The following is a 24,032-nucleotide window of genomic DNA, read 5'->3' on the forward strand; positions in this document are numbered from 1 at the left end:
GAGCTTATTTCACAGTAGAAATTTAATGATGTAAAAAGAACACCTCTCTAATGACCCACCACGGCATCCATCCATCCATCTCAGTGTGTAACACTGTGACAACTAGACCATTTAACAATTAAGTGAAATTAATCTTCTGAGCTAACAGACCATGGTGGTGGCTTTGCCGCCAGCCCTGTGTTGAACATCGCCCCAAGGTGGATCCATGGCTGTGCTGGAGTGAGTGAGTAGGGGCAAAATCAGTTTTTTCAGGGATTTAATATATGTGCCATGTTGGTGTTTTCAGGATTACATCATCCATTTGACTTAATCTTCAGAGGCATTACCTCTGACAACAGTTCCATCCTCTCCTGCTATTTAACTTAGCTGTTAACAACTTTGTCATAGCCTGTGGCGGAAATAATAACTAGGATTAACTGAGAGGGTAGGAGATCCATCGGTGTAGACCTCTCTCCCCCTGCTGCAGAATAGAGGGGCATGTACGGCTCACTGGGCAGAGGTGTAGAGAGCAAGAGCTGGGAGAAAAGCAGTAAGTGTTGAAAAACCCTCAGAAATGCAATTGGGTACAAAACCCGCAAACCTGAGCCGATGATATTATCTCCACCAGGAAAAGCAGAGAGGCTGTTAAATGCCAGGCTTCCTCATCCTACTTTCTCCTGACCCCTGTGTGTCCAGATGCCGTTTCAATTTCCTCCTGGCTTTGAAGTGGAGGATTTCTATCACTCTCCCCTTTCCCAGCCCCTCCCCACCCCACTGCGGTCTGTGAGGAAAGCCTGGCCCTGGAGGTGTGCAGGGCCAGGGCTCACTCTGGGGAAAATGGAGAAGGAAAGGCTGAGAGAAGTAGGATGCTCTCACTGCTCTCCTGCCGATCCACCTCTCTCGGCATTATGATCACTCAGCAGAGCGCTTGGCTCTTTAAAGAGCGGGCCAGCATAGACAGGGCTTGGCCAGCCCTGTAAGGAGAAGGTGGGGCTCTGCTGGTGATGGAGCTGGAGATGGAGGAGTGAATCAGAAAAAACCCAGTTAAATGCACAGGAGTCTATCTCTGCCCCGAGCTTCTCAGTACCCGGAGCCAGGGTGAGCCTCTCAGTTAAAGATGCTGGGGTAAGGTGCGTCTGATGCTTGGCAAGATCCATGTGCACCCACCAGAAAATTCTGCGGATAGGTGGCTGGGATTCTGCTCCCATTGGCAGTGCTGTAAATCTGGAGTAGTAACCCCGACTTTTCTGGCTCTGTTTGGAGCAGCACAAAACCTGGCTTTATGTTATAACCACTGTAAAAGCAGGATAGGTCAGATTGGCGCCTGGTGGAGCATGATGGAGGAGTGGGGGACAGCACTCTATTAATGAAGTTATTATTCAAATGAAGAACTTAAAAAAAAAAAAAAAAAAAAAAAAAAGGAAGGATGGAGTTGCTGGTGACACTGACCGACATTGTTCAGGGATCACAGGAAGGAGATCCGCCCGGCGAACAGGGAGAGCAGAGCTAGCGCAAGGGCGCAGCTGCTGCACGGCGGGAGTGGTGCCAAGGGGGCCGTGTTTCGGAGCATGCACTCCACCCTGGACCAGGAGCCATTGTTGGGCAGCGGCTGTATTCCTGCCAGCTTACACATGATGTTGTAAATATCCACGGATCTGATGGGAGGCGCTCGGAAGTTGGATCGGAAATCTGCAGGGAAAATGGGCAGAGAGGAGTTGGCATCGTACGGCGGGCTGTGGGGCAACATAGCTCAGCAAAAATGTTTTAAATGTTTTAGTTCATTACTTTTACTTCTAGTCCAATTTTATTCTAAAAACTAAAAAAGAAAAATAATTAAATTGTTAAGTACAGGAGCTACTTTACTGTGTATGCTTGGTAGATTTAATAGCCTGAAATAGTTGTATCGCACACTCTGCTTTGCTTTTGCTCCTGTCTGCAGCTGCAGCCTGGTGCTCTGCAGTGTTTTCCACTGATGAAGCAGAAATCGGGGGTTTCACGTCTGCCCATCGGATAGGTGGGCAAGGTATGCTGCAACCTTCCCAAAGAAAGTGCTCTGCGCTAGTGAGTCCAAATCCACCGACAAAAGGAGGATTCATGTGTTTCAAAGAGAATTAAAAATTTAGGTGGGTCTTGGAAAATAGGGCAAAGAGTTACTGTGCTGGGATGTCAGAGAGGGGCTGACCAAATCCCTGCATGTTTCTCTGCCCTGTTTCTCCAGCTATAAAGCAGATATAGAGCTAGAAACCTTCCCAGCATCCTTCCATAGTGAGGAAATCCTGCCATCTATTTGTAATTTTTGGGCGTCGCAGAGTGCCACATCAGGGTCCTGACATGCCAAGAGCGCAGGGATGCTGGGGCAGGGGCCGTGGGGCTGCGAGGGGAGCGGGACACCAGGGACGGTGGCGTTGTACCTGGCCCATACGCGAGGAAGAAGGCTCTCATGTCCATGAGCTCGTTGTCGTAGCCGTGCCAGCCATTCTGCCAGGCCTCCTTCCTCCCCGTCCCGTTCTCCCAGAAGGGCAGCTTGTCCCTGCTCTGGGCGACAACAGCAGAGCGCGGTCAGCGCCCGCCTGCCGGGCTGCGCGGGGTGTGCCACGGGGCACCGTGGTGTGCCGTGCTGTGTCTCCATGCGCTGTACCACCCCGTCAGGCCCCCGTGCCGTGCCGTCAGCTGCTCAGGAGGGGTGACCCGCAGCTTTGCCATCTCAGGGAGTAGCCATGTCCTAGCTGAGCGGAGGAACCATTTTTGCTCCGTTTGACTAGTTCGCCTAAACAATACAAATATCACCCCTACTATATCCTTTCTAATTATTATTATTTCTTCTCCCTGCTTGTTTTAGTATTAAAGCAATGAGGTTCCTTCCAGGGAACGCAGGCTCAGACCTAAGACGGTCCCCTTTTCCCTGGCATAGACCACTCTCAGTTTTCTCTCCCCGCTCAGTGTCCATACTTTAATAGTTTGTCATCATAATTCTTGTTTTTCCTTGCCCGTATTGCACTTACGTCATACTTTTAAATTCCTTCTTTACTTTCTCCTGCTCCATATTAACAGCTCTTACCAGACTACCTTCAATAGTGCCATATCCTGGCTGACTTGGGAGCAGTGGTCCCTAGGGGCTGCTCAAAATGCTGGACCAACCTTCTCCGTGAGTTTCTCTTGTCCCATGCTCGCTAGGGATGGCAGCAGATGTGACACTCCAGATATCCCCAAAACTATGGCAGGAATTTCACTTAGATGAAGAACATCAGCTGACAGTTTGTTAGACCCCTGGCATTAATTCATCCAATGGTTGCAGAGGAGCTACGGTTCCCTAGAGCGGCCAGGTCTGGGCTTCACATTCCATCACAGGAGCACAGAAGATGCCCCAACAGAGTCTCCCACATTCCCACCCTGGGCAAGTGGTGCTGCAACCCCTGCTGATGGTGATGCAGATTGACCAAGGCTCCTTTTCCTTTAACAAACATTTATTTTGTCTGATTTTTGTTCTCCTCCTCTGCCCAAGAAGAAAATTGACTGGGCACAGGAGCACTGAGGATGGCAATGATTATGGCTACGAGGTGTGGCTCTTCCCACTGCTTTCCAGAAGAACCCCCAGAGTATACCTTATGTTTCTTCACATGTAATAGTCAGCAGATGTACCAGATAATTAAACAATTTTAGCTGACAAATTAAATCTCTTTCCTTGTCCCCATCTATTTCACTGACAGCTCTCAGAGCAAGCCAAGGAGAAAATAGACTCTTTCCCCTTTTCCTACCATAGCACCTCCTTACGCTGTGGCTCTGCTTACTGCAATTCCCGGGGACTAATTGTCACTGGGCTGCTCACCATTAGGCAACCTGTACAGCGTTTGTTAGCATCAGCTCCTGACAAGCCAAGTCACATCTAATTTGCGGTGTTTCTTTGGCAATATCATGACATTGCCAAAGCTACACCCCTCCAGAGTCCTGTCAAATGTCGCAGACTCAGCTGCTTCCCCAGGAATGTCCAATGCAGGAGAGAGATAGTGTGCCTTTCATCACCCACCCAGACACTGGGATATACCTACTCACAGCTAGATGTGCAGTCAAAGGCACAGACATTTCCATTATTTTTGCTGCTAGTTGGCTTAAAAAACATACTACTTACTTTCTTTCATAACTGCAGCTGAAGTGAGAGCTCGTGAAATGGAGCCGTTAACTGCAGTAGCTTGAGGGAAAGGGCTGTGCAAGCATCTCAGTGCTGCTCTTCTGAAGCATCAGGCTCTGCCTTACAGCAAACTCCACAAAGCCCTGGGGCTTCTCTGGGGCCAGGGCACCCCGACGTGCCTGCCTCAGCAAGCCCAAATGGGACAGAAGACTCAACAGAGACATTCATTTTTCATGCTCAGCCTAAGCCTGGGCTAGCGCTGCTCCTCAAAAAAATGAAGCAGGCATGTCTGGGACTGCTGACAATGGACTTTTCCCTGCATGGGCATGTTTAGAAGGTGTACAACAATTGTTCCCTAAAGCTTGGGAAAATACACTGGGATGGGTATAGGGTGAGCATGCTGCCCTGAGGGCTAACACTGTTGTTGCATGCAAGGAGAGCAGCTGGGGGAAGTTCTGCTCAAAGGACGGGGACCACTCGTTCATGTGGAGGGAACAAGATAATATTAGCAGACCAGCTTCAATACAGCCAGAGGTGCCTGAAATCCCTCCTCATCCTGCTTTAAGCAAAATGTGGATGGGCTTTTGTTCCCATGCTCCTTGCTGGGCAAAAACCCAACTTTCTGGATACATCCCCTTTGTCTCTAAAAAAAAAAAAAAAAAAAAACCCAGCCCCCAAAAAACCCCCTTTTTCAAACAGCTTATAGCTATCCACCAGCTGACAGAGAGTTAAAACACCCCATGAGCATGATAGGGAAGAGCTGAACATCCTCTCTTCAGTGGTTCGGGCAGGAAGTATAATAGAAGGCTCAATTATTGCTTTAAAAATATGACAGGAAACGTTCATTTTCACATCCCATTCACAGATAATGAAAATGTACCGAGGAGAAGGAAAATCTGACAACATTAATGAGAGGACATTCTTGAAAATCAGAAACAATGGGAAGAAATGGGCAGAAAGACAGAAATAATTACCACAGCAGCAGTGTTTGCTGCACTGTTATTAAGGTTTGTCAGAGTTTCAACTATTTTTTTAAAGTGCATTTTCTTTTTTTTTACAGAATATGTAAAAATGTTCCATGTTGAACTTCTGTACAATAGAGTTTAGTTTTAATTTTTTAAAATAATTTTGGCAAAAATGTTTCAGATTCCTACTTTACGCATCTGAATCTTAACTCTGGCTTTTTTTTTTTTTTTTTTTTTTTTAAACCAGGAATGTGGTGCTCACCCATCCTTACTCAAAAGCAATCGGGTTTTTTTAGAGGTGTATTTTTATTCAGCTGTAGAAATTATTATCCTAAGGTCAGGCTGGCTAGTGAGAAAAGTGGTGGCATGGACCGTCTTGAGCAAAGCCTGGTGAGCAGCAGCTCTGAGGGTCATTAAAGAAGACACTCAACTGAGTTACAATAATCTGCAAGGCAATGATGGGCAATGACTATGCTGGGACACTGGAAAAACCCAGGACTCCTTTGTTCTGCTGCCAAGTTACTGACTTAATGTACAGCCTTGGGCAAATCACTTAGTACTGCTCCTCAGTTTACCCACTTAGAAGATATATATGTAAGTTGCCTCACCCTCTGAGCTGTGGTGAGGTGCGGTTAATATCTGTAATGTGGAGATGCTCAGTAGTGATACCAGTACAAAATAATAACAACAACAACTTATGTAACAAAATGTCTTCATGTGCAAGTCTAATCAATTCTCTGCTTAACAAGCTTCTCAGATTTCAGTGTGTGCACTGGGTATCTCTGAGGAGTAAAACCCCAGTCTGACCCTTTTGAGCCTGGAAGACTTGGGAGAAATGGGACATTTTTAGGACAGAGTCTGGTGGGTAGGAAGCCAGGCAGAGGGAAAAGTGGCCACAAAGTACTGCTGAATGGAGGGATAGAAAGGTCTTGAAATGGAAACACTTTTTTTGTGTCTGAGATGAAGGTAGATGGGCTGGGGGAAGAGGAGTAAAGCCACAGAACTGGAATGGGAAATACAAAAACTCCTCCTGCTTTATGATGATGCAGAAAAAAGAACCGTCCTGACTATTTAACTTTGTCTAACTTCAGCATAGCTGCCATGCCCTCAGGCTCTTTTAAGAACACAGCAGTATTTGACATTAGTTTTGTAGTCAGCCCAAGTAAATGGTGTAACACTTTAACTCAATGCCCAGCATAGAATTGTGTATTTTTCTTATTGTTTTCATATGTTGCACCTTTTCACAGTCATGTCTAAGTATTTTGCTTCTATACTTTACCTCTACTATGAACCATCCTTTCTCGGCCACGAGAGTTAGAGGAGACACAAATTTTCCTTTTTTGTAGAAAAACCTGTCTGGAATATCCTGTTTGTTATAAACGTTCATGTGTTCCACAGCTTTCAATTTTTGATATATCTGCAAAGAAAACAAACGTTAGGACACAATATACCTGTAAAGAGCATATATGCACTTAAGGGTACATGGAAACACCTGAATTTGTAAAATGGCTAATCCCCTTTAAGGGCTAATCATCAGCATGTTCAAGCTGGGACTTTGCCAGTCCAAAGATGACAGCTGTGCAAAACCTGCTTATGTGGTTTAGGAGGTTCCAAAAACTTGGGTCATAAACACACAGGAAGGCACAAATTCATGTATTTTATATATGTATTTATAATACATGCACTCACAAATGTATGCATGTTAGTATATCAACCTACAGAGATAGACGAGCAGAAACCGAACCATCACAGGACATAGTAAGCTAAGTGGTGAAAGATGCTCAAAGGCACCATGTGGACGGGGTACAGATGCAGAAAAGGGATATTGTCTTTGGCCTGTGCCACTCATTTCCTCTTTGTGCTCGAGTGAAAAATTAATGTCACCTCACCTGAGTTTCTTACACTTAAGCAGCCAACCCCTATCAAAGGGATTGATGGTGCTTAGTTATCTGCTTCATAAGGGTGCTGTGAGATTACTCAGGCAATGCCAACACCTATAGCACAATGCTGTACAACTGGCTTATTAATATTAACCATACTGTCTAGAATATAATCACACAAATGTGGTTAAATGCCAAATTATTCAGAAAAATATTTTAAATACCTAAGGAAGATGTTCATATGCCATAAAGAAGGCAGTTATTGGAGTCCCCAGAGTGTATATCACTCTTTTGCTTGAATATAAATAACCTTCAGGAATAAACAGCTCAGTTCTGTACAGAAAGAAAGGTCCTTCACCAGCCTTTTAGTTAAGTCCCCCTTGTGTGTATATGTGTGCAAGAGATTTGCATTGATATGCCGTCGCCATAAGGATGGCACCAGGTTGTGATGACGCAACTCAGCCAGACCCTCCCACCATGACCTGGACTAGAGGGTGGTCCTGGTGTTTCTCCAGTACTTCTGGTGCTTCAGAATGGGATAACTCTTAAAGGTGATAACCACTATGTTACGATATGACCTAATTCCTGAACATGGCTCTTTGAAGTGAATTGAGAATAGAGGAGTCTGGCTACTGGGAAACAGAAAATCAACCTTATTTCATTTTAAAAAGCAGCACTCCAGTAAGAAGTCCTAAAAAGAAATGAAGGAAGAAAACAAAACCATGGTGCAAGTCATTGTACTTTATTCTCCTTGGGGATATTAGGCTGTTTAATGAGAGAGAAGCATGTGCTTAAGAGCTTTGTCAGATGAAACCCCATGTCTGCGTGAAGTCAAAATTTACACTTGATCTTGTTTGAAGGTCTGGGCTACAAAAATAGGGATCTCTGAGTTAAGGCCGAGGAGAGCATTTATAAACGCTGTGATCCCCTACAGAAACTCTGAGTGAATTGCTTATGCATGCCTCTAAGATAACTTTGAATTCTGGCACTAATTTGAAATGTTCATAATATCACAGCTATACTATTCCTGGAGAGCATGTTTGGGTGCAAATATTAGCAAATATTCTCTTAAAAAAAATTGCATAAGCTACAATATACTGGAACTGGCTAAAATACAATATAGGAAACAAAACTATTCACCTGGAGCATGGACTTCCCATTTTGTGCATCCACTCATCTATATTCTGAGGACAGCAATAATGACTTCTCAAGCATTGGTCTCTGGTTAAACTATAATGTACTAGTCTATTAGTTACAGATGCTGCATTTTCATTCTTTTCAAGTGGTTTCCAAATTTTTTTCTGCAGTGTTTTAATTTGTCCCTCAAAATGCTGTAGTTCTAGCCTTGGGCTTTTATGGTTGATTCAATCCAACACACTTACTCATCAAAATTCTTCAAAGGAGAATATTGTAAAAAAACATAATATTTTTATAATTCTGGTCTAATGGAGTTAATTCCTCAAACTCTATGGGAGTTTACTGGAATATGAATGCCTGACCTGCTCCAAGTAATTTGAATATCCCAGCTAGTCAATAAATCAAGAAAAAAAAAATCCTAAAGATGGATTTTGAGCTAAAAATCTTTTAGCTAATTGTCAGAAACACATAGTGGTGGTGTTTGAAAGCACGTATCTGTGCCAAATAATGGTGAAATGTCATGCTTTTTAATTTGCCTGGTGTGACTTTACTTCAGAAACCAGCATCCCCACAGTGTCACAGGATCCAAGTCTGACTTCTGGTGAGAGCCTCAGGTCGATTTTTACACACATCTCTGAGAGTGGGACTTGGATGTTATGAGCAAATAAAAGACACGATTGTCATAAAACACATGGAAACACAAAACTAAATAAATACAAATAAGCTGTACTTACCTCTGTGTGCTTCTCTGGAGCTGGCCAGAGGCTCACAACAGGACCTCGGTCCTTCATTTGTATGGTATCACTCATATTGATATAGTTTTTCAGCTCAATCACTTTGTCCGCCCAAGAGATGTCTGTCATCCCGTGATCAGAGAAGAGGAGGACGTTGAGGTCATGCTGAAGGCCCTTGCTCTGTGAAGCGAGTGCATGACAGCCATTACGGATGGGCAAGAGCTTCACACTGTCTGTGCCCACTGGAAAATTTTAATCCCCATTTGACCTCCGCTGATTTAGTGGAAGTTGGCCAGAAGGAGCGTGGCCGCAAACGCCCTGCGATGTGCTTTGCCACCACCCGTAATGGGGGACAACCACTCTCACTTGCTGCCCTGGAAGAGTCTGAGAGGCTAGTGCCGAAGAGAGATTTTCCAAAATAAATCCACCCCCCTGCTAAATAACCAGATGCTACATCCCAGTCCCACAAACCAGTTGTCCCAGTTGGTCTTAGACAGGATTTTATCCAACTGTTCTTCATCTGTAGGCCAAAACAGCTGGGGAAGAGCAACTGTGTCATGGTACCACCTGTGGCAGGGGCGTTTCTCTCTTCCCCTCCAAACACAAGCACTTAGCATTAGAGCTTTTATAATGTAATGAAATTGGAAATACATATTCCTCTCCTCACTGAAGCATATAAAAAACTCCAATGTGCATTTATCATTGTCAGAAATATTCACAGAATTGACACTTACCCAAAAGCTTGGTATCCTCCTTTTCTCACTGCAAAATCATTTAGATAAAGTTTTTTAAAATGAAGTTTAAAGTACAAAGTTCTGAATGGTGCCATAAAAACCACCACAAAAGTTAATTGTCTGATTCCACAAACCTTAGGAAGCAAGAGGTTTTGATTTGTTCACCTACCGTAAAGCCCAGCCAGCAACACAAGTTATAAACCAAGCAACATGTATATTGGTTTATGGCTTCCCAGGGCTATCGGTATAATAATCCACTAGGAGGATTATAACACCATTGATGAAAATAAAAATCAGGGGAACAGTGCCTTGACTTTCACATGATCTCGGTAGCCTCTGTTTCTCAGGAAATAAAAGTTTACAGCCAATGCATCTAATTAGCAGGCATTAAGTAGGCTCTCTGCGGTGCCACAAGGAGCAGTTTTAAAAGCCTTTTCCAAATGCACCCAGGAGCTGGGTTTTCAGACGCCACTCACCTTGATGAGCGTAATCATGTTGCTCAAGGCTTTGTCCACCTCCTTCAAAGCATTCTTCCGCTGCTGGGATGAAGGGCCGTAGTGGTGGCCTTCTACATCGATGCGCTCATAGTACACCGCAGCCATCTCAGCGCTGCCATTGCTGGAGGTGGAAGGGAGGGGAAGGAGTGAGAGGCTGACACACAGGGAGACCTCCTGGTTGCCGGCGTTATTGTCCTCACGGGCATGTAGAACCACAAAACCCCATTTTCTGCTTCCAGCCTGCGCTTTCCTACCCACTGTTGCATGGTTGGGCTTGTTATTCACACCTAGAGTCTCCCAAGTTTCTTGAGACTCCCATCGGAGGTGCCAGGTAGAGACTGCCATGTGCAAGCACAGGCTGGCCTGGCAGCCCTCTACTACCTCTTCAAATTAGGAAGGCGGCTTTTCCTTTAATGACAAAGACAGACCCAGAAGAAATACTAATTTCTGTGCTGAATGTCCTTATTAAAAGGACTGTGGGAATTACCAGTCAAATGTGCTTTAATTAAAGTTTGGCACTTCTGGCTTTCTCCTGTGTGAGGTCTTCCAAACCACTGAGGTCAACTCAGGACGGGGTCTTCCATGGCCTTGCAAGATCCCAAGTGGTATGAATTGGGGTGAGATGTTAGATGGGGTTTTTATTTAGGAATATGACCATAGGTAAGGTAAGGTAATCTTAGGTAAACTAAGGTAATCTCAGAGTTGCACATGTTTAGCTTATCACATGTTTCTGCACTAAATGCCCTCAGCCTAATTAGTGGGGATTGCGCAAATGACAGTGCTTAATTACTTTTTCATGACCACTTTACGGCTCATTGTAAAGCTCCCTGAGAGCAGCTGTGTGGATAAAATTGCAAATCTATGCTCATGAAGTTCAAACCCAGTCTTCTTCTACTGTACTTAATATATGACAGGGTGTGCCATCCATAATACATGCCCTCATCCAGATCAAGATCCCTACAAAAAGACTTTGTGTGATGTCCTGACAGGTCCAGCTTCTCCGATTAAAGGCACCCAAGTAGTCTGGTGTAATGAGGCAGAAGAGAAAAAATCAGAGGTGAGGGACTGAATGAATGAATTAGGGTCTGTCATTTGCATTTGTAAGTTTGCTGAAGGCCTCAGAGGAGCAGTCCTGTAGGAAGCTGAAGGTCTCTGCTGTGGTGGGAATTTCTCCACTGCTGGCCCTGCAGAACAGTGTTCTTACTCTTGATGATTTTAAAATCATTCAAATGAAGCAGCCCTTCCCTCCCCACCATTTCATTTTAAGCATTACTTTCCGTCTGTATTAGGCATAAATTAATTTCTGAAATTTAACCCTGTAATTTCTGTATTGCATACACACTCACTGAACCTATTGAAACAGCTTTCTTCTGCTGCAGTGCCTGTATTAAATAGCTACTTAGACTGCTTTGTGTCTTCTCACCTGTAACTAAATGATCATTTTGATCAAGATAGAAGCTAAGAAAGAGATTTATTGCATAAAACAAGTGGTCTTATTTAGGCTGTGGTGAGATTTCTCAGTGAGGGCTCAGTGCTGTAAGGATGAACGTTCAACTTTGCACATGACTTCAATGGGACAAGGTCCAGTTATGCAGCATGCTTAGGAGTTTGCAGGATTGGGTACAGCACATCCAGAGCTTTTAAGATTGAGTTTGACATAGTGTCCATTTTTTGCCTGTTTTCCTAAGAAAACTAGGCATCTCTGATCATGGCTTGCACAGGAGAAGTAATCTGTCTTTCTAACTGTGTGTTAGTCCTGTCTTCTCCCATCACCAGTAACTTTCAAAAGAAATGGCTAAGGAAAGCTTGCTGAAGAAAGCTGGATGGCATTGATGCCAATACCAAAAAGGGTTTTATATTTTATCAACACACTTTGCAAGTACTGTGCAAACTTCATGACAGCTGTCCAGGAAGGTAGGTAGATTACAACAGCCCTTTAATTATAGTTGTGGAAAAGGCATACAGGAGGTTTTAGTTTTACTTGCCAAAAACAGGTGCTTGACTTAGTTTTGAATATTTTTGGTCTAAATGATGGTCTCAAAGCACCTGTTTGAAGAGACTGGCAAATATTCCTGAAGGATGGTTTCCTTTGGTTGTAAGAGGAGCTCAGTGGCTCCCTGATGAGTTAGGTACCCTGCCCTTGCAGGATAAAAATGCCCTTGCATTGATAAAGCTCCCTTTGACCCTAGTGAAGTTAAGATAGGTGAGGACATTCCAGTGTCCAAACTCAAGTTAACCCCTAGCCCACCGTGCCACAATAAAGGGCTTACTCTCTCTACCCTGAAGTCCCAGTAAGGTTTGCTAATGGTGGGAGCATAAGTGCGGTTCATTAACTACTAACACCTGCCATTAGGGAAACTGAGCAAGGCACTGCTCCAGGACAGACTGCCCTTGCCACAGGCTGTTTTCCCACATATAGCTAGTGCCAGTCTCAGCCTAATGGGCTTTTCAATTAGTTGGGGTGTGGAAAGGAAACACACTGGATTTGCCAGCCTTTGAACAGCTTCAAGAGTCAGAAGCTCTTGCAAAAGAAGCAGATGACGATAAAATGCGGGTCAAGAATCTACCCAAAGATGCTAACGCCTGCTACATGAATACGCCTACAATAAAGGCATTTCTGAAGCTTTACTTCTTATGGGCTGGCCCAGCAGCACTGAAAATTGTTTGCTAAATTTTAAAGGACTAAACGAAGAGGATGCATGAGAGAAAGGATAAGGAAAACCTACCTGATTTTTAATCTGTTCATTCTCTACCCTCCTTTCTTACTGTAAGTCCCTGCAGTATTCACACCCACAACTGATTATTAATTTTATCAATGATTGTTCCTTTTTCCTCTTTCCTGCCTTGCTGCAGACAGGGCACTTAAAAAAAGGAAGCCAGGCAGAAATTCAAGAGGTATGGTGTGTAAATGGACACCAGAGACCTGACCTCCCACAGCTCCAGTACGATCTGTAGGATTTAGGCTCTTCAGCAGGGTGTAGCTGGTGTTTACAGCAGACATCCTGGTGGCAGGGATTTGATCTTTTCCTGAAGTCACCAGCTTTCACCTCTTGCAAGCTGCCCCACCAACAGTGTTGTGTCCCTGCCCTTTTCTTCTTTTCCACCGAAGGCAGCAGCAAGCAGCTTTGCGACTTGGGGTGAATTAGCTATTGAGATGTTTTCAATGGGCTCCAGCTACCCAAAAAAGCAGCTTGAAGGACTGGAGCTTTTAACAGTTTGTGCCTCACTTTTAATCATATTCACAATTACAAAGCTGCAAACTATCCTGAGCAGCCTTATGCACCTTGCTTCATAGAAACCAGGCAGGAAGCTTCAAGCATATCTTGACCCATCCCCAAATGATACCCAACCAAAAAGCTTTCTATGGTAATTCTGGGTTTCCACCAGAAGTCAGAGTTTGTGTCTGTATTCATTTTTCCATTCCCCTCTTTATTCACTGAATTAAAAGCATCACAGGAGCTCCAGAAAGCCTCCTATGACACATATGACCTCCTCATGTCACATGCAGATAACTTTCTTAAAATCTAAGTTAAATCATTTCAGGATCAAATGTCTCACATGTTCTGAGACAGCTTCTCTCTAAGCCCCATGCTGTAAATGACACCGTGATTTGTGAGCACCTGTACAGCAGGACCCAGTGTGCAACTGGGACCAACATCTCCAGCAGCGCTCTCATAATTTTGGAGCCTTTACTTCAAGTACAATCAATGCTTAGCATCTGAATACGAAACTTTTCAGATTCAAATAGCTACGGCAGTTCGCAAGTAGTAAAGCAGAAGTGTATCCTAGCATTGGATAAATTATGGAACCAATAAGATTTTAAAAAAGGAAGCTTAGATGTAGTTAAGGTAAGGCATTGGCTCCACACATGGCAGTGCAATCTTCCCTGATTTCACAACCTATGTGGAATTGTCCTTTGTTAATATTTGGATGAGAGATGGTGGAACTGGAAAGCTGGGTGTGGAGCATATGTTTTTGCTAGGAGTTGTCTGAGAGATACATTCCCATCATTCCCATCAGTTGGGCTAGATGATCATTGTAGGTCACTTCCAACTGAACTATTCTATTCTATTCTATTCTATTCTATTCTATTCTATTCTATTCTATTCTATTCTATTCTATTCTATTCTATTCTATTCTCATATTTGCACAAAATGAATGACTGCTCCAAAATCATTGTGCCTGAGATGTTCTAAAATGCAGAACGAGCCAAAGCATTGGTCTTGTAAGCAAGTGACTGGAGCTGAATTTCAGAATTTCCAAATTCCCAGGAGCTCTCTCTAAATCCAAGCATTTCAAAGTCTGCTCTTGCAGGTCATTGAACAGATACTCACAGACTAATCTTGAAGTTGTTTGAAACAGCAAATTAAACATAGTAAGTCAGGGTGTCTCCTCTGTGTTGTAAACTGCACATGAAAAGGGGAGTAGTTCTTTCTCTTTGATCTTAACGTAAGGGCCTATTTCTGTTACAGTCATGTTTCTATCACTATGAGTACTATAAAGCAGTCTCGGCTCCCATCTTCCTACCTGGGAGCCAGTCCTGAAAATCTCCCTAGAGCAAGGCTGATAGTAAACCCAAACACTCATCCTTGGGAGAGGAAACCCCACACCGCAGAAGTCTAGTGACATACCGCAAAGACTCGAGAGCATCGCTGATGGCATCCGCAAAGTTTTTGTCTGTTGGGACGCTGAAGTACTCACGGCAATAACTCGGTCTGACTCCAAGGATTTCGACCTCACAACCTATGAGCGAAAAGTGTGGTAAGCTCTGCTGTTTCACCTTGACCACAGACCCCACACTGTGGGGTCCAAGTTCAGGTTTGTAAATTCCCTGTGACATTACTTACCTTACACATTCCCTGCAGGAAACGTTGTGGTTGGGAAGGGAAAAGGGGAGAGAAGTTGGTTTGACAACTGCTTGTAGCAAACTGTTACATTGGATCCTTTTATTCCCCTCTCTAAAAAGAAGGTCTCTGTGTGACCTTCCCTCAAGAAAACTCTTGATTCTCTCATGGCAGATAGTTTCCACCTAAATCGCTAGCTTGTTTTCATTTTAACTACTGCAGCCACATAGCCTCATTTCCAGGCTTCCAACATAATAGATTTACATATTGTTCTCTGAAAGTTCAGCAAATACTTTCCAGTTAGACACTCTGTATCTTACGTCGTAATATCCTCTATAAACTGTATTTTATTATGTGATACTGGCAGTCCTCTATTCAATCTGTTTCCCAGGAGGTCTTATTAAAACAGTATAAAACAATTAACTCTCTTGGTAACTTGCAGCCTTCCTTGCAAAATACAGTCTGTTTTGTGGCCCAGAAATTTATGGCAACAAATCCTACAGGAGAACATGGCCCTGAACACACAAAAACATGTTTTTGTGGGTTTTTTTGCCCTTTTGCTCTCTGGTTACTATGCTGCTGAATAACATTAATATTTAAAAGAAGTGTGTTTTCAGAAACACTGGATTCATGCAAATTATCTTTCGAGAGCCCCAGAGTCATCCCATCATAGTTAGGCATTTTCTGGTGTATTCCTGGGAACAAGGAAAAAAAAAAAAAAAAAAAAAGAGATCTTTTGCAAAATGGCCTCTGTATACAGCAATACAGTCAGGTCAAAAAGGCAACTCTAAGCCATAGCCTGAATCTGCCTACATTTGGGTCCCTTTGCTTTTCCTTTGGGATGAAAGGAATAGGCATTAAGCACTGTCATAAGTTGACTTGTTGCTTGGGGGGGGAAGAGGGTTGCACAAGAGGTGTAAGTACAGAGGGGGCACTAGAGCAAGCAGAGCTACTTTCAGAGGTGATTTACAGTGGTTTGCTTACTGGGACACTGAAGTACAGAGAATTTGCCAGTGTCTTGCATCTCAGCCCGCATAAGCTCACATCACTGAGATGCAGTATTGGGACACAGGGAAAAGCACACTGCTTGTAGGATAAACTTGGCTGAAAGACTTATGATCGTGACTTCTCAGGAGTACCATGAAAGGTTAGAAAAACTTAAATATTTAAGCTTAGGAAATTTTAAAAAAATCTTCACTGATTTGCAGAAAGCCAGGTAAGTCAGATGGAGGTTATCCTTTCCAAAAGGTAAAGAGCCCTAGCACACATGACAGATTCAGTCTCTTCACCCAGTGGTCCATGGTAGCCGCTCCCAAGTCTCCACATTCTTTGTGTGTTTCAAGGGACCCCATCTATTATGATTAATTGTTTGTAAGAATAATTATTTGCAATAATAAACAGAAAATGTAGTCCACTAATTTACTTTTCTGTAAAAACATATTTACATAATTTTGAACCTCTAATACTTGTTTTTATAAAAATTGTGGGAGTGTGTGATGGTGCTAACTTTTCGTTCTTCCCCTGTAGCCACAAGCTTATATGACTTAATCCTCCCCTTTCTGCATGGAGATCCTTTAGTGTTTACTTCTCCACCATGAAAGTAATCTGCAACCTGGATGAACCAGCCTGCAGAGTACTTGACAAGAACTGACTACCCATACCATCCCACAGTAAAAACCTCTATACATCTGTAGACAGCACCTTCAAGAAATTGTGTTGTGCAACAGAGATGGGTCACAGCTGCTACCTAACAAAAATCATCAAAAAACCATATTCCATGAATGACCTGAAGTCATCTCTAGGTAGCAGGAGACCTTGCCCCCTGCCCTGAGGGCATGCAGCTTCAGTCTTTTGCATGATGTCCTGGGTGCTACCAGCAGCAAAACAAGGGCTTTCAGCTACCTCGGATGCTAGAGGTGATGCAGTACTCCTCTGTGGGCTTTGCTAGTATTTCAGGACTGAACTGGAGCTTCGGAGCCAATTTCTCCTCTGACAGTTGAGTCTGGGAAAAGATGGGCTCCAAAGCCAGGCAAGAAGTTAAGGATGCGTTTGGAAACACGTTGGAAACGCCTAGTATTTTAGTTCGGGTGGATGATTGCTTGTAGCCAATGACTAATATGATGATTTTGCCTCTTTCTTTCTCTTCGAATGCTGACATCAGATTATAATTTTCTCAGATAAAATTCCTCAGAATTACTCATGAGATAATTTTAACTGGAAGCATTAACCTCTTGGGGATCTGGGATATTTTAGTTGCTCAGATATCTTTGCTATTTCTAGACTGTCAAGTGATGAGCACGTCATAAAAGACTACAGAGGCAGCAACAATTAGAAATCATTTTGGCCACTAAATATTGGTCTTCAAGTGTGCAGTTCATTGGCAGTAACACTGAAAATTCAGGCTGCTTAGATACCAAGAGCTTCCTTTTTTTTTTTTTTTTGTTAGCGTCTGTGATGAACAGAAATTAAAATTGGATTTTTTTTATGTTAAGGCTTATTACAATTCCAAAATACTGGCCATGAAGACCCTTTAATATTTAAACTTCATTTTGGTAGAGGCCAGGACAGATGGTAAATTTTCTCGTTTAAATATTATGGGAAAGGAAATTTTAAAAGATTTGGCACCAGACAGAGGGAATGTTAAGTTTTTCTTAGTTAAATTACAAATAGATGAGTTGTATTTACTAAGATGTAATGTTAGATACCTTTCTGCAGAGTTTTGCATGATGCTAAACCTTTATTTAAAAACATGAACTACTGGAGCAGGAATAAGGACTTCTTTTGCAGTGATATATAGGGTCCTCTTTATCTATCTGACATGGAGACCTGAACCTTTGCCAGCTTTAAATTGCCTTTCTAAAAATTGATTTAACATTTGGACACTTCATGTCATAACAGAAGGTTTTGAGAACTTTCCAGACTAGCTCCACAGTCTGGTAAACGTTGTGTTTAAATGGCGAAAAGTTGGGTTTAGAGTCTTTTTTTTCCCCTTTCTCTCATTTCAGTGTTTAGAAAAGATGCCACTGCACTTCAGCTGAAGCACTTGCATAGGCTGCCAGAAAATTAAGGAGTTTGAGGGTCTGGGGTGACACGACCCATTGGGCTGAGTGTGAGGAGTGCTGTAAAGCTTTGACGTCGGTGGTACGGCCGGGATGCTGTTGCACTCCTCTGGGGCTTCTCCATCCGCTGGAGCGGCAGTGCTTCAGACAGGCAAGCTGGGCGTGAGGCTGCGCATTTCACCCCACGCATGGTGTTAGCTGTTGTGTTCTACTTAACAATCAAACAGTCAGAGGATATATGACTTTTTCCCCAGGAATGCCTTGAAGAGCAGAAACTGCCTAACCAACACCATTAAGAAAGGAGGAAAATGTCCCTACAAGCCAAGTGCTGGTATTTTGGCAGAAATGGCAGCTGGGACCCCCGGCACGGTGGTATTTTGGCTCCTCCTCTTCTAGAGGCTGGAGAGCCCAGATGAATTCTGCTCATGAGTTTTCTTTGCTGTGTTTATGTTGGGCTCACAGATCAAGCTGTGATGGATGGGTGTTCACATCCGACAGCCCTCCTGCTCTGTGCCCCGGTTTGCTGGGGTCTGGATTTTCTTCCTTTAAGCACTGACTACGCATGAGAGAGGAACATAGGGAAGAATACAAAGTGGCAGAGTTTGGGTTCAGGCTTTGCAAAGCTTGGAACTGGCTCTGAGGAGGAAACGGCAGTCGTGTAAGTTAACCCTGGGAATTAGCTCACTGGTATTTACAACATGTTTCTGCTATGTTTGATCAGTCTCGTTTGTCTTCACTGCTGGCTAGAGAGAAAACAGCATCTTCCAGAACAAAGTGTGATGAATTTGGCTGAACATTGCTATTCCTCCTAACAGTTTCCCAAAATTTTCCTGTTTGGATCTTTATCAGATTTGCAAGATTCATTACTAAGCAGCCATATAACCTTAGGCTGGGAAGTTAATCACTAATAGTAGATCACACCTAGTGCAAACGTCTGTGGGACCTTCACCCACCTTGGTTATTAAATGATTATTTTTTCTTTCATTTTGTTTGACATTGCTCCCCAGTCAAATGCCTTTTAAAAAATCAAAGCTTTAAAATAATAAATATAGAAGTAAGGATTACATCCTTACTATGGAACTAGAAAACACTTCCAAAAAATCCTATAGGGAAAATGTAATAAATACTATTGCATTTGGGGTGACTTCTGTTTACTCCAGTTACACCTGGAGTCCTACCACAGCCCAACTGCCCTTTGTTTTAGTTCAATAGTTCTATGTTTCACCCTGCTTCCTACCTGTGCCTGAACCTGTATGGCCAATGCGTCCTTTGAGACCATGAACACTCTTAAAATAAGCATGTGCTTAAGCGTTTGCTGAACTGAGGCACTGACGACTTTGCCAAAGGTCATCTGTCACAGATAAATAATTAATGACAGACAGATGTACATGTCACAGTCCACAGCTAAAACACCAGATCCACGCAAAAAATTCCCCCTCTGTGTTGTAAGAGAGTCAATGCATGTACTTGGCAGCGTAAGCACTGGGAAAAGGGAGGCTCTATTGTTCCTTGCAATTTTCCACTGGAAACAGATAAGTGTGAAGGGTATACATATGTATACAGGGATACACAATATATACTCGTCCTATGTCTTCTCCCTGGGAGACACTGCTCAAAGGGCAACATGAAGGAGTTAGGTAAAGTCCTTAATTGGTTTAGTGGTGGACTTGGTAGTGTTAGGTTAATGGTTGGACTGGATGATCTTAAAGGTCTTTTCCAACCTAAATGATTCTATGATTTAATGGAAATTGATACTGGTCTTCTGGATTTCAGTAGCTCTCTGTAAACTGTTACATCTATTCAGTACGTAATTATACTTATTTGGTGCAGTTACATTAGTAGTTTAAAATGAATAGTCTATAGAAACAGTTCTTTTTTGTAAATCTTTAGAAGAATTTGTACATTCTTGTATAATTTCTATATCCTACTGTTAGGTCACTTGGGTGATCTCCAATAAGAAGCAGCTTTTTTTTTTTTTTTTTTTGAGGGCTGATCCAAGCCATTATATCTAGTCTGCAATTCCTTGGTCTGCCTTTGAGTCCATAAGGCAATAGTGTCACCCTCAGATCTTTTCACTCTTCACTACTGTAGAAACACTCTGGATGGCTTTTCAATATTTTTCATCTTGGTTTGCTCTTTCTTCCCTTTCCTGAGAACTGTGGCCTTTTTTCTGGGATCCCATTAGGCACAATGGCATGGGAGGACCGTGACCAGGCACACATGCTTCGGGATGCAGAAGACGAACTGGCTGGGAGCCTGCAGCATGAGTCAGCTGCTGCTGCCCTATCCACTGGCACTGGCTGTATTCAGTACAGCTCTTCTGACATGCAGTCCTCTGGCTTGCAGTTACACATATGAGGACATTTGCATACTGCTTAGGTAGCAGAATTAAAAGGTCAAAAAGTTGAGAAGCTGGGTACCTTGCAAGGGATTTGGTCTGGCTGCACTTCCACGTGGGCCCCTAAATGGACAGCCTAAGGGTATACTCTAACTTGTTAAAAAAGACTAATATTATACATCCCTAGTGATGTCAATGGTCCAATATCCAACAAATGAGGAACAGAAAGGCCAAGTCCCTCCAAATGAACAGATCAGACTCAGAACAACTGGGAGCTCAGCTGAGCTAATGATGAAGGCAGACAAGAGTGCTCACTCCAGCTCACCAAAGGATGCTTTGCTTTCAGCTGGATTTTGCTGTTACTGCAGAGTAGATTGTCTTCAGCTCTCAGCTACTAATTTGCAGGTTAAAATCAAACAAGCACTGGGGGAGGATGGTTACTGTTTAACTTTGATAATTGATGTGGTCTACAGTGTTGCTCCAGGAACCATTCCTGGAGCAACCATTCAGCACAGGAGAAGCTACAGGTGGGCAAGAGGAACAAGCAGTTGGTGGAGGCGGGGATGGTCTGCAAGCCAGCACCCGCCCTGAAGGTAACATTTGGTGGAAAGCTACCTCCAGTGACACTTCAGTCTTTTCCTTTCTAAGCATATGGAAATTGTCATGGCCTAAGAAAAGATAATTCGTTTCTATGAGTGGTTAGTAAAGCACTCATAATTCTTGTCTGTATTTCAGAACTGTATTAAAGAGCCATCCTACAGCATATGGAGTGCTTAGATGTAAAGATGCACCGTTAAGATGGTAGCAATTTTTGACATACTAACCTGGCCAGTAGTACATGGAAATGTTCTTTTTTTCTTTCATCATTGTGACCCACAAAGGCTCTGATCCATTCCACCAGAGAGGCAGCAGACTTTCTTTATTCACTCCAATATCAAAAGATACATTTTTCTTTTGGTCCCACATGTAGTTTCCAATCATCTGATGAACCTCACAGTGGCGACCTTTGGGGGTGGAGAAAAAAACCAGCACAATCAGATTGGTGTTCTCCAGCAGAAGGATGCCACCAGTACCACCACTGCTACCACTGGATCATCCAGCAAATTAGCTGAAAAGCCCTGATTTGAACTCAGGAACCTCTTACCTTGCAACCGCTCATACGATCTTCTTGACTCTGTTACCTTTTATTGAGGTACCTCTAGGTAGCTCTCTATATCCCCCAGTTCAGCCACCTAAAAGTTAGTTGCTGAAGCTTGTCAGTGACCTGGGTTCCCTTCACAGTCAATGAAGAAGAAGAGGCACCTCTAGAAAGCAATTCATGCCATCCTAAGATAGGCATCTAAGGTATCTGGGAGGACTTACCCTCTGGAGGTGCATATTGCTCTCTATTAATTGTAGAGAAAGATCGCGTCCTTCACTTAGCTTCAGACAGCCAACCTTTAGACAGCTGAAGCCAGAAGAAACAAATCCCACACCCCGTGGCCTGTTCAACATGCCGTACCCAGTCCACACGCACATACCATGGCAGCAGCAGCCTGCGCGGGTGCCACATATTTGGCTGACGCCTGGCTCCTTCTACACATGCAACATCTGCCAAGTCTGAGGCCATTTTAAGGTACCCACTAGCACACAGACCCAGAGGGCTGCGGGAAGCAGTTTGTGAACAGGAAGGGATAAGAGCACGATCTGGAAACACGGAATAAAGTCTGAGAAACTTGCATTTCCCCTCTCCTTTATCCATAGGGCACACTGTTTTCCTGCAAACAAGCAACAGCTAGGCTAAACCCTTTATATATTACTTTAATTTTCTGTTATTGTTAGCTTTTTTTTTTAAAATGAACATGCTTTGTTCTTGGTTGTGGGTACAGCAATCATTTAATCAGACATTTTCAGCCCTCTTACTGCATCTTGGGGACCCTCGGGCAACTTTATATTACAAGAAACTAGTATATAATAGCCGAGTGATGTCTTCCACTTCTTGTCGTTGTCCGAAGAGAAGATACTGTATTTTAAGAGTTAATTTGCAGGTGAATTAACAAAAATGGGAAAAGAAATATTGAAGATTAGGTTGTACTGGGAGTTCATGATTTCCATATCTTAAAAAGCAACGACTGATGCATGTGTGATGCATGCACTGTCATCATTAGCTGGTGAGTCACGATATCGCAAGAATCCAGCTAGCAGGCTTTGATTATTGTGAGACTGAGCATGCTGATCAGAACTGAAATCACCTTGGTATGCTTGTTTTGAAAAGGTGTCATTTTGAGCAGGGGACTGTATACTTTGGGTACATGTAACCTGGAAATGGATTTTGAACTCTCCTTCCCTACAACAAAGTATTGCCATTATGCAAAACATTCCCTCCTCCCCAGCAGAGAAGAGCAGTCCCAATTTGTGGCAGTCACTATTCACCATATTAAACCAAACAGGTTTACTATAAGAAAACTGCTAGATTGGATGGGCAGTAATCTGTCCTCCTTAGGATACCAAGTGCTTTCTTCTCTGTAAGTCTAAAAAGAGCTAGAAGGAAGCCTCTACAGTGCATCAAAAACGCAGCCTTCCTACTTAGAGGACAATCCCATCGCTTCAGCTTCCTGAAGTCCAGGTACTCCTGAGCATGTATCAACCTGCTGAACTTCAGGCAGGCAACTGGTACCAGCCTGGGAAACCTGCAGGTCAGTGCTGAAGCTATTAGGTCTCATACTTGCGTGATGTGTAGTGTAGTCTTCTACTAGAAGACGACTCTTCTAGAAGTTCTCTTCTAGAACCAATGAGCTCCAGCTGCTGCTGACGTGAGCTCCCTATAGGATTTAAGGTCTGCTGTCAGTTTGCCCACCTCTTTAAGGAACAGAACAGAGATCGTTCTTTGTAACGTTGTTGGGAAGTTTAATTAACTGTGTGCACTAATACAGAGGACCGTATTCCTCTGATCACCACATCAGGCGAGTTCATTCTTCCATGGACACCAACTCTCTTTTTTTATATTGAAAAAGAGGCCTAGAAGACTATAAGGCACCGATTTTCATTGCAGACATCCCTGGTTCACAGGGCCAGAAGAGAACATCAGGTAAGCAGACAGACCAAAAGTCATGACCATTTAATGCTGCCTGGAGCCATTCACATCTGCTTGCCTGAAGCCTGTGTCCCAGAAAGACCCCAGACCTCCTTGGAAGACATCAATACCCAACTAATCAATCTCTTCCTTGGGTTGTTCATCCCAATATTTATCATCAGTAAACAATGTTCAGAAAGTATGCCTCGTCTCTAATTTTATTTTTCACCTTTGTTAATCTTCAACCATGGCTATTCTGTACCTTGCTCACTAGATTAAAAAGCCCTGTGATAGCTGGCATTTCTTCTCCTCAGAGACACTCATACACAGAATTAATGTCACTTCTCAAATTTCTTTTGAGTCACCTGTACAACCCGAGTTCTTTACACCCCCTGTTGTAAGTTATTTTCTCCATCCAGAGAAAATGACCTTTGGTGATCTCCTTTTTAATGATTATCGAAATAGCAACATGGTGTTAGACAGTCACCATAACATGCTGAATTTATTATTGCTTCCATTACTGCAGCTTTCCTCTGTAATCAGACATTATCTTAAGAGTTACAAAAGTAGAAACAGGGCAAAAGGCAATTTCAACATACAGATGTCATTAAACTCACTGCAATTGTAGTAGAAAACACCCCTTCCTCAAACAACAGAGGAAAACAAAGAGGGTATAGTTTCCAGGAA

General features: G+C 43.2%; 1 protein-coding gene across 1 annotated transcript in view; it reads right to left on the minus strand.

Moving 5' to 3' along the window:
• Positions 1-1,444: 1,444 nt before the first annotated feature.
• Positions 1,445-24,032, minus strand: part of ENPP6 (ectonucleotide pyrophosphatase/phosphodiesterase 6) — a 31,060-nt gene continuing 8,472 nt past the window's right edge. Inside the window, exons 2-8 of the mRNA XM_075709609.1 lie at positions 21,118-21,297; positions 14,684-14,795; positions 10,032-10,173; positions 8,822-9,001; positions 6,350-6,487; positions 2,391-2,514; positions 1,445-1,668 (exon numbers count right to left, since the gene is read on the minus strand). Of these exons, the coding sequence (XP_075565724.1) occupies positions 1,445-1,668; positions 2,391-2,514; positions 6,350-6,487; positions 8,822-9,001; positions 10,032-10,173; positions 14,684-14,795; positions 21,118-21,297 (1,100 nt within the window). The remainder of the gene's footprint in view (positions 1,669-2,390; positions 2,515-6,349; positions 6,488-8,821; positions 9,002-10,031; positions 10,174-14,683; positions 14,796-21,117; positions 21,298-24,032) is intronic.

Source organism: Pelecanus crispus, chromosome 4 (assembly GCF_030463565.1).
Source record: "Pelecanus crispus isolate bPelCri1 chromosome 4, bPelCri1.pri, whole genome shotgun sequence".
NCBI lineage: Eukaryota > Metazoa > Chordata > Aves > Pelecaniformes > Pelecanidae > Pelecanus > Pelecanus crispus.